Source organism: Podarcis vaucheri (genome assembly GCF_965113315.1).
Source record: "Podarcis vaucheri genome assembly, chromosome: 2".
Classification (NCBI taxonomy): Eukaryota; Metazoa; Chordata; class Lepidosauria; order Squamata; family Lacertidae; genus Podarcis; species Podarcis vaucheri.
In genome coordinates this window covers 27,431,093-27,445,094 of record NC_138760.1, presented here as the reverse complement: position 1 = coordinate 27,445,094, position 14,002 = coordinate 27,431,093, and the positions used below count along the sequence as shown (strand labels likewise).

The following is a 14,002-nucleotide window of genomic DNA, read 5'->3' as shown; positions in this document are numbered from 1 at the left end:
GATAATTTTATCATCTCTCTCTTATTTCCTTATTAGGTTTTATGTGATGTTTGTTTTTGGAGCTTTAATGATTTGAAGGCTGAATGTACTGTGTTTTTCTTTTTAAGGTTGGCAGTCCTAAGGGGAATTGGGTGCTGAAGGTACAGGGATAAAAATTTAGCGGAAAAATCATGTCCGTGTAAAATGAAATAAAGATTGGGAATGCTAGTGTACTTTTGCATGGAACTAGAACTTGCAAATGGGATAGTATATTTAAAATAAAGCAGACATTTATGCTACACAAATTTTATTTATCTCTAGAAAATGATGTTTCCATATACGGTACACATCAATCCTATTCACTTAACACAGATATAGTCTGTTCTGAGGTGGGCAGCTTTTTTAGAAGAAGAAAGACATCTACATGAGCCAAGGGAGGGAGATCTTAAAAAGTTTTCTTTGATGTGAGAATAAGCAGTGTGCATGGATTTGACCGGCACATTCTTTGTTCTCCCTTTAGACAAAGTGAGCAGAGATGTTTCTGAACCAAAGCTTGCTTCCTTCTACCAAGTCTTATAATAATAGTAATGAATAAGTCTGTTGTACTGAGTTAGCCTTACTCTTTGCCTCCTAGCTCTTTGACCTAGATAAGGTGGCATAGCACAGAGAATAATTTAAGTCAAGGCTCATCTGAGGTGGAGTTGGCTTAATGGAAGCCAGGAGTGGTTCATTTCTATAACTTGTTAAATATATTATGAGCCTAAGAGCAGAAATTATATCCAGAGGGTTTTCATCTGCCATATTGCATTCTGCTGATTAACTTGAAGAACATGAAAAAAGCAGCCTTTCCCTTTCCCTTTTTACCTTTGAAAAATTTAAAGTTTTGGGGAGGAGGGAACCCAACAAGGTAACAGATGTAATTTGCACTCCTCAGAAGCTTACTTGGGCCTTTGCTTATTGTGAAATTCAAAATTAGATAAGACACTTTCATGTTGCAATTTGTAAACATGTGTGGATAAACACCTAGGGGTTGCCCAGTGAATTGCACACAGCATTTGGGTGTTCACATGAGAATGCTTTCAAAACCAGATTCCTTTTTCAGTCCTTCCTGTATTTATTGGGTAGTCTTAAGCAAGAACATTCTGGCTTCCATTGGTGTGCATCTATCTACTAAGGAGCAGGAGAGGATATTAGAATTTCGGTTCCAGAATCATTGGATTTTTGAATGACTCTGCTGCTTCCCACTCTCTGCCTCATCATAGTTGACTGGTTCCTAGCACCTTGTGTGTCTAGCACCCAGAACTAATCATTATCTTTATGATGGAGTGACTGGCTCTATTTTATTTCATTTGCTTTGAACAAAAATCGATAGGTGAGGTGCTCACCACTTCACAGAGAGATACAAGCTCCAAGTTCTAGATACTAATTTATTAGAATCATAGACTTGGAGAGCAGGAAAGGGTCATCTACTCCAACCCCCTTGCAATGCAGGAATATGTAGTTGCCCCATACGGGAATCGAACCTGCCACCTTGGCATTATAAGCACCATGCTCTAACCAACTGAGCTATCCTGTGCAGGAGAGACAGAGACCCTGGGAGAAAAATAAAAGTTTGTATCTTCAGTGCTCCAACTACCAATCACTTGGGACTGTTTCAGAGCCATTTTTATAGCTATATTTTTTATCTAATTCTATACATTAAAAAAATATTCTTTTTGTACTTGAATACAAAATACAAAGGAATAAGACTGTAGCATGACCTCTGTTGCCACAACCAGAAACGTAGGAAAACATGGCTTCATCAAACATAGCATCTAATAACTAGCTTAGTTCTTTATTTACATCTATAAATAGAATATAAACGCAATTTGAAAGCAATAAATTAACTCGTGTTTTCTGAAAGAGCCTCCTTTTTTAGGATAAGAAAGGACAATGAATCTAAGTAAATAAAATGTGGTGGTCTTGGTGGCTAATAGAGTCTTTGGAAGCAGACTGAGCTGTGGAAATAAATGGAATAAATTAGGAGAGGCAGTTCAGACGCGGGGAGCACGAGCAAACGTTGATCCTGGAATGTGGGAGTGAAATGATGTATCACTTAGCGAGGACAAAAAAACACACACAAAAAAAAAACACACTGCAGAAACGTTATTGGAAAGTATCTGGGCCATTGCAGATGGTAATTCTTTCACCCTCCAACTATGTGATCTTGGGATGAAGACTGCTTTCAGATGATTAGCTGTCAGCCAGTCTGCTCCCCATCTCTCTCCCACTTGACTCTTGGTGTTTTTTTCATGCTGGTTCAGGGCTTTCAGCTTTCTTTCTTGCATCAATGCTTCTCTTAAAGCCTTTGCTTAAAGTTAGCACTTCCAGGCTTGAGTTAGCCAAAGCACTGAAGGCAAAGTATCATTGGATCTCTGTGAGCATTTAGAATGTAAATGAAAATGCCATCCTGACAGTAGGATAGAAAAGTCAGTGGATGTGTTCCCTAAATGGTAACTGGAGCACTGGGCACGCTAACATGATATTTCTCTCTTAGGACCCACCTTTTCTTCACGTTTAGAGTATATTTGCATGGGGCAATGTGGAACTTAACCCTCTCCTAAGTGAGGAGCGCCTCAACGGCAGGTTAATGGGGAGGTGTTAAAAATGAGTGTGGAGTAACATGTCCCCCAACACCACAAAAAGCCCACTAGTGCATTCACAAATGCATCTGTTGACAAAGACATTTCATGCAATAGTTCAGAATGACCATTAGGTCCAGTTGCGGACGACTCTGGGGTTGTGGTGCTCATCTCGCTTTACTGGCCGAGGGAGCCAGCGTACAGCTTCCGGTCATGTGGCCAGCATGACTAAACCACTTCTGGCGAACCAGAGCAGCGCACGGAAACGCTGTTTACCTTCCCGCTGGAGTGGTACCTATTTATCTGCTTGCACTTCGTGCTTTTGAACTGCTAGGTTGGCAGGAGCAGGGACTGAGCAATGGGAGCTCACCCCGTCATGGGGATTCGAACCACCAACCTTCTGATCTGCAAGTCCTAGGCTCTGTGGTTTAACCCACAGCACCACCCACATCCCAGTTCAGGGGTAGTCAGCCTTTTTAGACCTACCGCCCACTAATGCATCTTTCTTGATGGTAAAATTTCCTTACCGCCCACCAGTGCTCAATGGAAGGAGGATTCAGCTTGTGCAATAGAACCCCCCCTACCGCCATCCTAGAATCCTGAAAAGCCCACTAGTGGGCGGAAGGGACCAGGTTGACAACCCCTGCAATAGTTACATATTCCTTCTGATTTGCAAACCCTTTTTCCTGACACTTTTGTGTGCTGTTATGGCTGTCCCTTTTTTCACCTTCACTGCACTATTTTATCATCAGTAACTGATAAGCAGAATACATAAATATTGTATGTCTGCAGCCTTGCAGATGCACATAGCATTTAAGGAATCTACAAAGAGAAAAGTCACAACCAGTAACATATTTTTTTGTTGCAAGGGGATTGGGAAATAAAACATGTACAGTAGGTATGATTCCACTGGAAGAGCAAACTTTTATGTCATTTACTTCTTACTTAGAGGGTTATTTAAAGATTTTAAAATACAGACTATAGAAAACAAGAAAGTGTTCTTCTTCTTCACACGCTTCCACTTTTTAGCCTGTAATCTTAATCACACCAAAGTGATCTTGTAAAGCCTCAGTTGATCTACTCCTGTCTCTTGTCATGTGCATGTCCCCTATTGTATTGCTCTTGTTCCCATAATCAGCAAACTTTTTCAGCAGGGAGCCGGTCCACTGTCCCTCAGACCTTGTGGGGGGCTGGACTATGGGGGTGGGGAATGAATGAATTTCTATGCCCCACAAATAATCCAGAGATGCATTGTAAATAAAAGGGCACAATTTATTCATGTGAAAACATGATTCCCAGACCATCCATGAGCCGGATTGAGAAGGTGATTGGGCTGGATCCAGCTCCCTGGCCTTAGTTTGCCTACCCATGATCTGGGAGCCTATGGGGCATAGCATTGCAGGCATCTGAGGGCAGCTTACCTAGGTAGCTGATAAAATGTTGCATTTTCAGGACCCTGGATAGCTCCAATCAGACAGTTTCCTCTGTTGAGGGTCTGGAGCTCAAGGGAGACCTTTTATTCCTTTTGGGCCAGACTACGCTTCCCAGATTCTGTCCACCTTCTGAAGAAGTCCTCTGGTCTCTGGTCCATCATCTCTCACTCAGCTCCTACTTTGTGCATGGATTGTGCTGGTGAGCAGGCACTGGGAAGCCCAAGGCCCCTTAGTGGGGCTCATATTGAAGCTATTTTTTGCACTTGTCTTAATCAGAGTGGGTTCTTTTAAAGAGCTTAGCTTGAACAATCTTGTATCTGGGCTTCACTGTACTATATGTGTCTATCATGCTCTTGGATCTTTCTGCATGACATAACTCTGTCTAGCTTAAAAACTATGTAATTAAAGTTACTTACAGTGAAAGCCATAAAGTGCTTAAGCCAGTTTTCTTGCACTTAAGCAGCATAAGGGCAAGTCCTATCTGTTAATTATATTCTACTGTTCTCCTACCACGCTCCAGGGCTTATAGGAACCTATAGAGGTTGCACAAACTGGTAACAGCCATATTTGTTTTGAAGAAAAGTTATTTATTGATTGACATGTGGGGGTGTGCTGAATGGCCTTGCCACCCTCCAACATTCATAGGTACTTGCTTGAAAATTACATCCCTGAAATTGGGCCAGCTGTGCTAAGCAGAAGGAACTGGCACCTCACTATTCAACACAACTCTTTTGAAATAATTCTCACTGGTGTCCATGGAAATTGCCTCTTGGGAGAAAGGAACGTGCTTAAGAACTTTGTCGGGTTTATTTTTGAGTGAACACAGATGGGGCTTTGGGGGTGGGGTGCTCCAAAGCTATCAATTATGAGCATACATTTGCAAGTGATTAATTTCAAAAAAAAGTCATCCAGTGTGCATTGACTGTCGCAATTAGCAGATTTGCCAACTGTGAACTTGAAACTTCCTTCTTGGCTTGATTCCAGCTTGCACATGCCAGAACTGAAGAACAGGTCTCTCTGCTAAAAAGCAGCATAGAAATACTTGAAATAAATTAAATGCTAGAAATGAGAAAAATAGAAGGGTTGGGTTGTAAAAGGAAAGTAGTTTCTAAAGAGCTTACCGCTGAGTGCTGAAACCTTAGGAAATAATATAGAAAAATATGCTTACTGCCATAATTTGTGTGGGTCGCCCAGTGGTTGCTGAGATCTGTTGAAACTAAGAACATAAGATCATAAGAAGAACTGACTGGATCAGGCCAATGGCCCATCTAATCCTGCATCCTGTTCTCACTGTGGCCAACCAACGCATGGGATTGAACTCTGGTCCTTGAGAGATTAGAACTGTTCGTTACCACCATAAATGATGCATTTCATAAACAAGGTGTTTGGCAGCATATGTTCCGACTCCTCCTGCTCTGTACTTTCAAAATTAGTCATTTCCCTCCTCTGTTTAGGAACCAGCTCCAGGTTTTTTCAACTGTCAGTCCCTCCTCTGTTTTGTTTTTGTGCTCAGCTGTGATTCAATGACATCTTATGTAATGGTATCCCAGAGTAATATCTTCTTTGCCCTAGATGATGGGAAAGCGCCTAAAAGTTAGGTCTAGAGTTGTTCCTGAACCATGGTCATCTTCCCAGTTGTGTAATGGTCACACTCACTGTCCAATATGGTACCCTCCCAATGGTTTGGACTACAGCTCCTATCAGCCCCAGCTAGCATGACCAAAGCTCAGGTTTGATGGAAGTTGTAGTACAAAATATCTGAGGGACAAAAGTTTGGGAAAGGCTGATCCATTAGACCAAATGTTGTGGCTTTTGGATCATGCTCACTGAAGAAGCATGACAACTTGCAACAGTACAGCATGTAGATCCATGTTGGGGTTGACTGACTATTATGATAGATAGATATTACGTTTGTAACAGCCCTATTTGAGACCATTCCTGTTTCCAATCTCCCAGCTCTACATATAACTGAGGTTGTGAAAAGGAGTTAACGACATGCCTTGACCTACTTACTGCTTGAATTTTGACCTGTAGAAGAGCTTCTGGCATTTGGAAAGTTCCTTGTTTTTCTCTGCTAAAAAGCCTTCACTATACCTTTGTAGCCTGGAACATATTACAAGGTGCATTCTCATGACAGGGGCACCCAACAGGCTAAAAGGTGCCCATTTCTCTTCTGAGACTGAATATTGCAGAGGAAAGTTGGTCACGCTGGACAGGCACTTCTTTTAGGAAAGAAACTTGTCTGTCATTACTGATCTTTCGGTTGAGCTCCTCCATCCCAGTATGCTCCCAGGGAATCTACAGTCCCTAAGGGATACAGTGGTGAATTGCCACCAACTGAAGGTGCTTTTCAGATGTCCATGACTCGACCTCGTCATGTCTCATTCAGCTAGGTTGCTGTTGATGTGGGCGTGCAACAGGGGGACATGCAAGGCCAGGCCTTCCTCAGAGTGCCACCTGTTTGTTCCTTATTGTGGCTGGGTTGTTATCGGGTCAGCTGCATGCAATTGAATTGCAGGTGGGTTGTCAACATCGGATCAGCCAGTGCTTGGATCAGCCAGATTCTGAACAGATGCTGAACAGAATGGGGGGGGGCTGGAAGAAGAAGAAGAAGAAGAAGAAGAAGAAGAAGAAGAAGAAGAAGAAGAAGAAGAAGAAGAAGAAGAAGAAATTTTATTTATTCCACCCTCCCCAGCCAAGACCAAGCTCAGGGCGGCTAACACCAGGTATAAAACAATTGATTAAAAGACAACTGAAAAACAAGATTAAAATGCAGCCTCATTTTAGTAGAAACTCAAATCAAAAACTTTTTGGAGGATGAAAGCGTCAAATCTTCACCAAGGCCAACTATCCAAACTGGTCCTACGTGGGCTAGGAAAAAAGCCAAGGAAGTCCCCAAATAGGAGTTCTATCACAGAAGGAGAAAGGAAAAAGGATAGAGGGGAAGGGGATCCAGTTGATTCCAAGCCAAAGGCCAGGCGGAACAACTCTGTCTTACAAGCCCTGCGGAAAGAAATCAGATCCCGCAGGGCCCTGGTCTCATGAGACAGAGCGTTCCACCAGGCCGGAGCCAGTGTTGAGAAGGCCCTGGCTCTGGTTGAGGCTAATCTGACTTCCTTAGAGCCCGGGACCTCTAGGGTGTTGCTGTTTATGGACCTTAAGGTCCTCCGTGGGGCATACTGGGAGAGGCGGTCCCATAGGTATGAGGGTCCTAGGCCGCGAAGGGCTTTAAAGGTCAAAACCAGCACCTTAAATCTGACCCTGTACTCCACCGGGAGCCAGTGCAGCTGGAAAAGCACTGGGTGAATATGCTTCCATGGCAGAGACCCCATGAGGAGCCTCGCTGCAGCATTCTGCACCCGCTGGAGTTTCTGGGACAGCTTCAAGGGCAGCCCCGCGTAGAGCGAATTACAATAGTCAAGCCTGGAGGTGACCGTCGCATGGATCAGGTGCCCTGTTTTTCATATTGATAGCAAGTGCCCCTAATGAGCCCCTTCGCTGTTTCACACAGCTCTGTCCTTTAGCGGACAAGCCCTCTGCATCTCCATATAGTCAGAGACACTTAGTCCCAATGAATGTACTGACTATGGAAACCTTGAGACCTCTGTAGGAATTTTAAGCAGGTGATGTCCGATATGAGGTGAGCTCTGCATTACATCAGCACCAATTTTCTGACTTTCAAAGCTTCCTGGTCAGAGAAGGCTTCTGGTAACTTGGGGTCTACATTGGACCATACGCCCTGCAGGGTGAGGGCTGCCTTCTTGTGCGTTTAAGTACGGCACCATGCTTTGTAAATAACTTGTGTGACATTGTGATGATTGCTTCTCTAAAGGACTTGTGTGGCTGCTTCCTATTATTTAGGAGAGTTATGTGTTTGTTCCGGCAGAGAAAGGACAGAGGTGCAGCTCACAAACTGCACGTTACACATGCCGGAGTATCGAGACTTTGTGTGCTTTTCTCTGAACCAGTGCCAAAAAGGGCTAATTAACGGGAAGCCAAATGGCAGTGCTAGGAATATATATATTGAAGGAGGGGGGGAACACTACCACAGTAATTTGTCGTGCTACACTGCATTGCTGAGCCCCACATCTTCATAATATCCACGTCAAGAATCCGCCGAGGGAGAGATTTGTCAGAGTCGAAGGCAGCGGGATTTCGAATTCTGTGTGAGAGTTGGCTGTCTTGCTGTGCACGTATCGCCAGTCCAGTGCTGATAAAAGGACTCTGAGCATCTTGAAAGCTTGCAGTGTGGCCTGGCAAACTGCTTCTCTCTCTCTCTCTCTCTCTCTCTCTCTCTCTCTCTGATGTAATGGATAAGTGTTCAGTCTCACCTCAAATCAACAAATTGGCTAGGCACCCAAGCAGCCCAGTTCTTTGCAGTAAGTCACACTACATTCAACAGGGCTTGCTCCCTAGTAAGTCCCTGTAGAATTTCAGCCTTAGGCAAGTGTCTCAGTCTTGCTAGTGCAGAGGTCAGCAAACTTACCACGCCTTGGGCCAGTGTCTCCAGCGCTGATCGTGCGGCGGGCTGGAGGGTGGGGGAGCTGGTGCCCACATGCTATTTACGGCGCACTTCCAGGTTGGAGGAGCACTGAAAATAGCTTAAGTGCATGTGCACGGGCCTCCTCTCACCCGGATGTGCACCAGAAATAACGTTTGTGCATGTGCAACTAACACTTGCGCATGCACACAAGCTATTTCCAGTGCTCCTCTGACCTGGAAGTGGGCAGCTGCGCAACACAGTGCCGGTAAGAGAAGGTGGCAGGTGGCGGGGGTTGCCGCAGGCTGGATAAACAAATCCCTCGGACCTTATCCGGCCCATGGGCCTTAGTGTGGGGATCCCTGTGCTAGTGGAAGCCCCTTACAAGGAATTCCACTCACACCATGAGGCTTCTTCCCTCTCTAAGCCCCCTGAGTGCATCGTCTAAATTGGCTGGGGAGTGGGGGGAGAATGAGGAAAAACCCCAGAACAAAATAGAAGGGGAAGAGTGGGTAGATTGTTCCAACAGGCAATCAGAGATACTTGCACTGATGGAGCAATCGGCTTATTACTCTGTCAAATTCCTCCTGATGTAAAGTCCCACCCCTCTTATATTTATATCCTGCCTTTATTCCAGGGAGCTTAAGGCAGTGTATGTGGTTCCCTGCCCCCACTTTTTTTAAAAAAAAATCCTCCCCCAGCCCTGTAAATTAAATTGCAAAGAATCTGTAATCCAGTATTTGTTGAGGGATGATATTCCCAAAACTACTGAGATTGTATCAGGATATTTAGCCAAGATTTTTAAAGTCAAATCTAAAATTACCTAATTTTATTTAATGGTGGCTATTGAGTCTTTTGTAAGGGGACGCGGGTGGCGCTGTGGGTAAAACCTCAGTGCCTAGGACTTGCCGATCGCATGGTCAGCGGTTCGAATCCCTGTGGCGGGGTGCGCTCCCATCGTTCAGTCCCAGCGCCTGCCAACCTAGCAGTTCGAAAGCACCCCCAGGTGCAAGTAGATAAATAGGGACCGCTTACCAGCGGGAAGATAAACGGCGTTTCCGTGTGCTGCGCTGGCTTGCCAGATGCAGCTTGTCATGCTGGCCACGTGACCCGGAAGTGTCTGCGGACAGCGCTGGCTCCCGGCCTCTAGAGTGAGATGAGCGCACAACCCTAGAGTCTGTCAAGACTGGCCCGTACGGGCAGGGGTACCTTTACCTTTACCTTATTGAGTCTTTTGTATGTTTTATGTGTTTAATATGTCTGGATTACCATTATTTTCATGGATGGTTTTCCTCCTATGGTTTTATTGTCTAAATTATGCCAATAAAGGCTGAACAAATGAATGAATGGGGGGGGGGAATAGGCCGAGAGATGACTGGGCTGAGAGTGTTGCCTAGTGGCTAGAGCGTAAGCTCTACTCTGATCCTCTTTCCACCATGCCACACTGACCCTCTGGGATACTATTGTAATACTATGACTATACTATGTTACTATATGTAATACTATGACTCCATATGGACCCAGAGGTCCACGCTGAACAATGGGGGTGGAGATGCTCCTTAAGGTATACTGGGCCGAGGCCGTTTAAAGGTCAGCATCAACACTTTGACTTGTGCTCGGAAACCTACTGGGAGCCAATGTAGGTCTTTCAGGACCAGTGTTATATGGTCTCAGTGGCCACTCCCAGTCACCAGTCAAGCTGCCGCATTCTGGGTTAGTTGTAGTTTCTGGGTTCACCTTCAAAGGTAGCCCCACCTAGAGCACATTGCAGTGAGCAGGCATAGGCAAACTTGTCCCTCCAGAGGTTTTGGGACTACAACTCCCATCATCCCTAGCTAACAGGACCAGCGGACAGGGATGATGGGAATTGTAGTCCCAAAACCTCTGGAGGGCCAAGTTCGCCTACGCCTGGACATGAAAGGACATGACAATGGTTTGCCACATTCATTTTCAACTTGTGCTGTTTCCCCACCGATAACTCTGATATCACACCGTGCACAAAAGGAGGGAAATTTCTGCTTCATTCAGTGCATATAACGTCTCCAATTCACTGCTAACAGATCTTGTTTTCTTCTTTGCCCATGCAGGAGTTCTCTTTTGTCCCGTCGGACCCTGATGCTTTTGGGAATGAGCACCTGTGGCAGAAAGGCCCTGACTCTGCTTAGCAGTGTGTTTGCAGTGTGCGGACTGGGACTCCTGGGGATTGCTGTGAGCACGGACTACTGGCTGTACCTGGAGGAAGGGATTATCTTGCCCCAAAACCAGAGCGCTGAAATCAAGATGTCTCTGCACTCTGGGCTCTGGAGGGTTTGCTTTTTGGCAGGTACTGTGCTTTTACTGAAAAGTGAATCTCTTTTTGCTTGCTGTCCCTGTGGCTAGTCATGTCTAGTGACTGTTTCTGAGTCCTGTTAGTTGTGCATTTTGATTAAATTTATAATTACGGTCTGTGAAATATTCCAGTTATATCATGCATGATTATGTGCAAATGGCTTCACAGTTTTAATTTCCAACACCTTGGGGTGGGGGTGGGGAGAATGGACTGGTGGCCCATTTTGAAGTTGTTGGAATATTCCAGTGAGTCACTGGATTGGTTCACATGTGCAATTCACTATATGGATTTGCGTAGGCTCATATATATATATATATATATATATATATATATATATATATATGCAGGTTTTGGTGTCTTCGGGTGTCTTCCCGTGTAAGAGTCGGGGTGTCTGTGCGACGTTTCGACGAGGTCTCACTCGTCATCTTCAGGCTGGTGCTTTCGGCTTCTTGTTACTGGAACAGAGCAGAGTCTGGTGTTTGAGTTCCTATAAATACTGTTGAGGGGTGTGGTGTATAGCCTCCAACGTTCTGGGCAGAGAGGGAGTTCCTAGATTAGTGTGCCTTTTCTTCTTTTGTTCCTTAATTACTTGAGGGATATCTTGGGTGATTTCATGAGTGATATTCTGAATACCACTGGGTGGGTCATTAAGTGTAGATTAGTTGCTAAAGCTTTCGTGTCTTGACCTCTTGAGCTTGTGAAGAGTTTTTCTGAGAAGATGGCTGTGCTGCATTTAGTTGTGCTCTGGCTTGGCTTCGTGTATAGGGGCGAGCTGTGGTTTTGTGCCTTGTGCCCGCCAGATCTGTGTAGGGATTGCAGGGGGGTGCAGCATCCGGAGGTGCCACTATAGTTTGGCTACTGGATGGAGTCTGTAATATGTCTGTGGAGAGGGTCTGGGTTTGGTTCTGGTGTGGTTGATTGGTGACGGCGTTCTGTGTGCCTCTGGTTCTGGTGTCGGTTTTTGTGGGGAGGGCTAATTTCCAGATGTCTGGCAGGCGGGACGTGTCGTCACGCTTGTTCATGTTGTGAGGGTGTTTCTCTATCTCGATGGCTTCCATGATTATTCTCTTGTGGTGATGTTCCATGTTAAAGAGCAATTTGGAATCTGCAAAATTAAACAAATACAACCCCCCCAAATACATCCTGGACCTGACCAACCACTGCCTAACCAACACGTACTTCATCCACAATGGACAAAGATACAAACAGATAGAAGGAGCACCTATGGGATCACCCCTCTCACCGGTCATCGCAAATTTGTACATGGAACACTTTGAAACCAATGCTTTAGACAAGTCAGAACACAAACCCAAACTTTGGCTCAGATATGTTGACGACACCTTTGTAATTTGGCCACACGGGAAAGAAAAACTAGATAGCTTCCTCACACATCTCAACAGCCTACACCCCAAAATACAATTCACTATGGAAATAGAAGACAACAACCAACTCCCCTTTCTTGACGTCCTAATCTACAAAAAACCTGATGGCTCCCTAGGACACACTATCTACCGGAAAAAACACACACCAACCGCTACTTACATGCACAATCACACCACCACCCTGCACAAATAAACTCCGTAGCCAAGACTCTCATCTCCAGAACCAAACGCCTGGCTGACAAAGACCACTTGACAACTGAGTTACAGAATCTCTCAAATGTGTTAATCGCCAATGGATACCAGAAAAACAGGGTTACGAAGCTAATCCAAAAAGAAACACCCCCCAAAAACCAAGACACAGAAGAAAACAATGGCATGGCCCTCCTTCCTTATATCAAGGGCACTACAGACAAAATCAGCAAAATCCTCCATAAACACAATATCAAAACAGCCTTCTGCACCAACCAAAAAATAGCCAATATCCTCAGAAACCCAAAAGACAAAATCCAGCTGGAAAACCAAGGGGTCTATGAAATACCCTGCAAAGTCTGCCCAGCCACGTACATTGGACAAACAAACAGACGAATAAATGCACGTATCGCAGAACACAAGAATGCCGTCAAAAAAGAAGAAAAAACTTCCTCTCTTTTCCAACACATGAAAGAAACAGGACACGAAATTAATTTTGCAGATTCCAAATTGCTCTTTAACATGGAACATCACCACAAGAGAATAATCATGGAAGCCATCGAGATAGAGAAACACCCTCACAACATGAACAAGCGTGACGACACGTCCCGCCTGCCAGACATCTGGAAATTAGCCCTCCCCACAAAAACCGACACCAGAACCAGAGGCACACAGAACGCCGTCACCAATCAACCACACCAGAACCAAACCCAGACCCTCTCCACAGACATATTACAGACTCCATCCAGTAGCCAAACTATAGTGGCACCTCCGGATGCTGCACCCCCCTGCAATCCCTACACAGATCTGGCGGGCACAAGGCACAAAACCACAGCTCGCCCCTATACACGAAGCCAAGCCAGAGCACAACTAAATGCAGCACAGCCATCTTCTCAGAAAAACTCTTCACAAGCTCAAGAGGTCAAGACACGAAAGCTTTAGCAACTAATCTACACTTAATGACCCACCCAGTGGTATTCAGAATATCACTCATGAAATCACCCAAGATATCCCTCAAGTAATTAAGGAACAAAAGAAGAAAAGGCACACTAATCTAGGAACTCCCTCTCTGCCCAGAACGTTGGAGGCTATACACCACACCCCTCAACAGTATTTATAGGAACTCAAACACCAGACTCTGCTCTGTTCCAGTAACAAGAAGCCGAAAGCACCAGCCTGAAGATGACGAGTGAGACCTCGTTGAAACGTCGCACAGACACCCCGACTCTTACACGGGAAGACACCCGAAGACACCAAAACCTGCATTCCTATACCCGTGAAAATCTACGAAAACATATATATATATATATATATATATATATATATATATATATATATATTGCAATATATATATATATTGCATGTCTTAATGCAACCTCAGTCCGCAGCCACTCCATTATAATAATAATAATTTATTATTTATACCCCACCCATCTGGCTAGGTTTCCCCGGCCACTCTGGGCTGTTCCCAACCGAATATCAAAAACACAATACAGCATTAAACATTGTAAACTTCCCTAAAGAGGGCTGCCTTCAGATGTCTTTTACAAGTCAAATAGTTGATTATTTCCTTGACATCTGATGGGAGG

At 44.7% G+C, this 14,002-nt stretch overlaps 1 protein-coding gene across 2 annotated transcripts in view; it reads left to right on the top strand.

The window, feature by feature from the left end:
- Positions 1–14,002, top strand: part of CACNG5 (calcium voltage-gated channel auxiliary subunit gamma 5) — a 59,869-nt gene that overhangs the window by 30,788 nt on the left and 15,079 nt on the right. For both annotated transcript variants that reach the window (XM_082212850.1, XM_082212849.1), the window contains exon 2: positions 10,601–10,836. In XM_082212850.1, coding sequence (XP_082068976.1) covers positions 10,629–10,836 — 208 coding nt within the window. In that variant the 5' untranslated portion in view covers positions 10,601–10,628. The remainder of the gene's footprint in view (positions 1–10,600; positions 10,837–14,002) is intronic.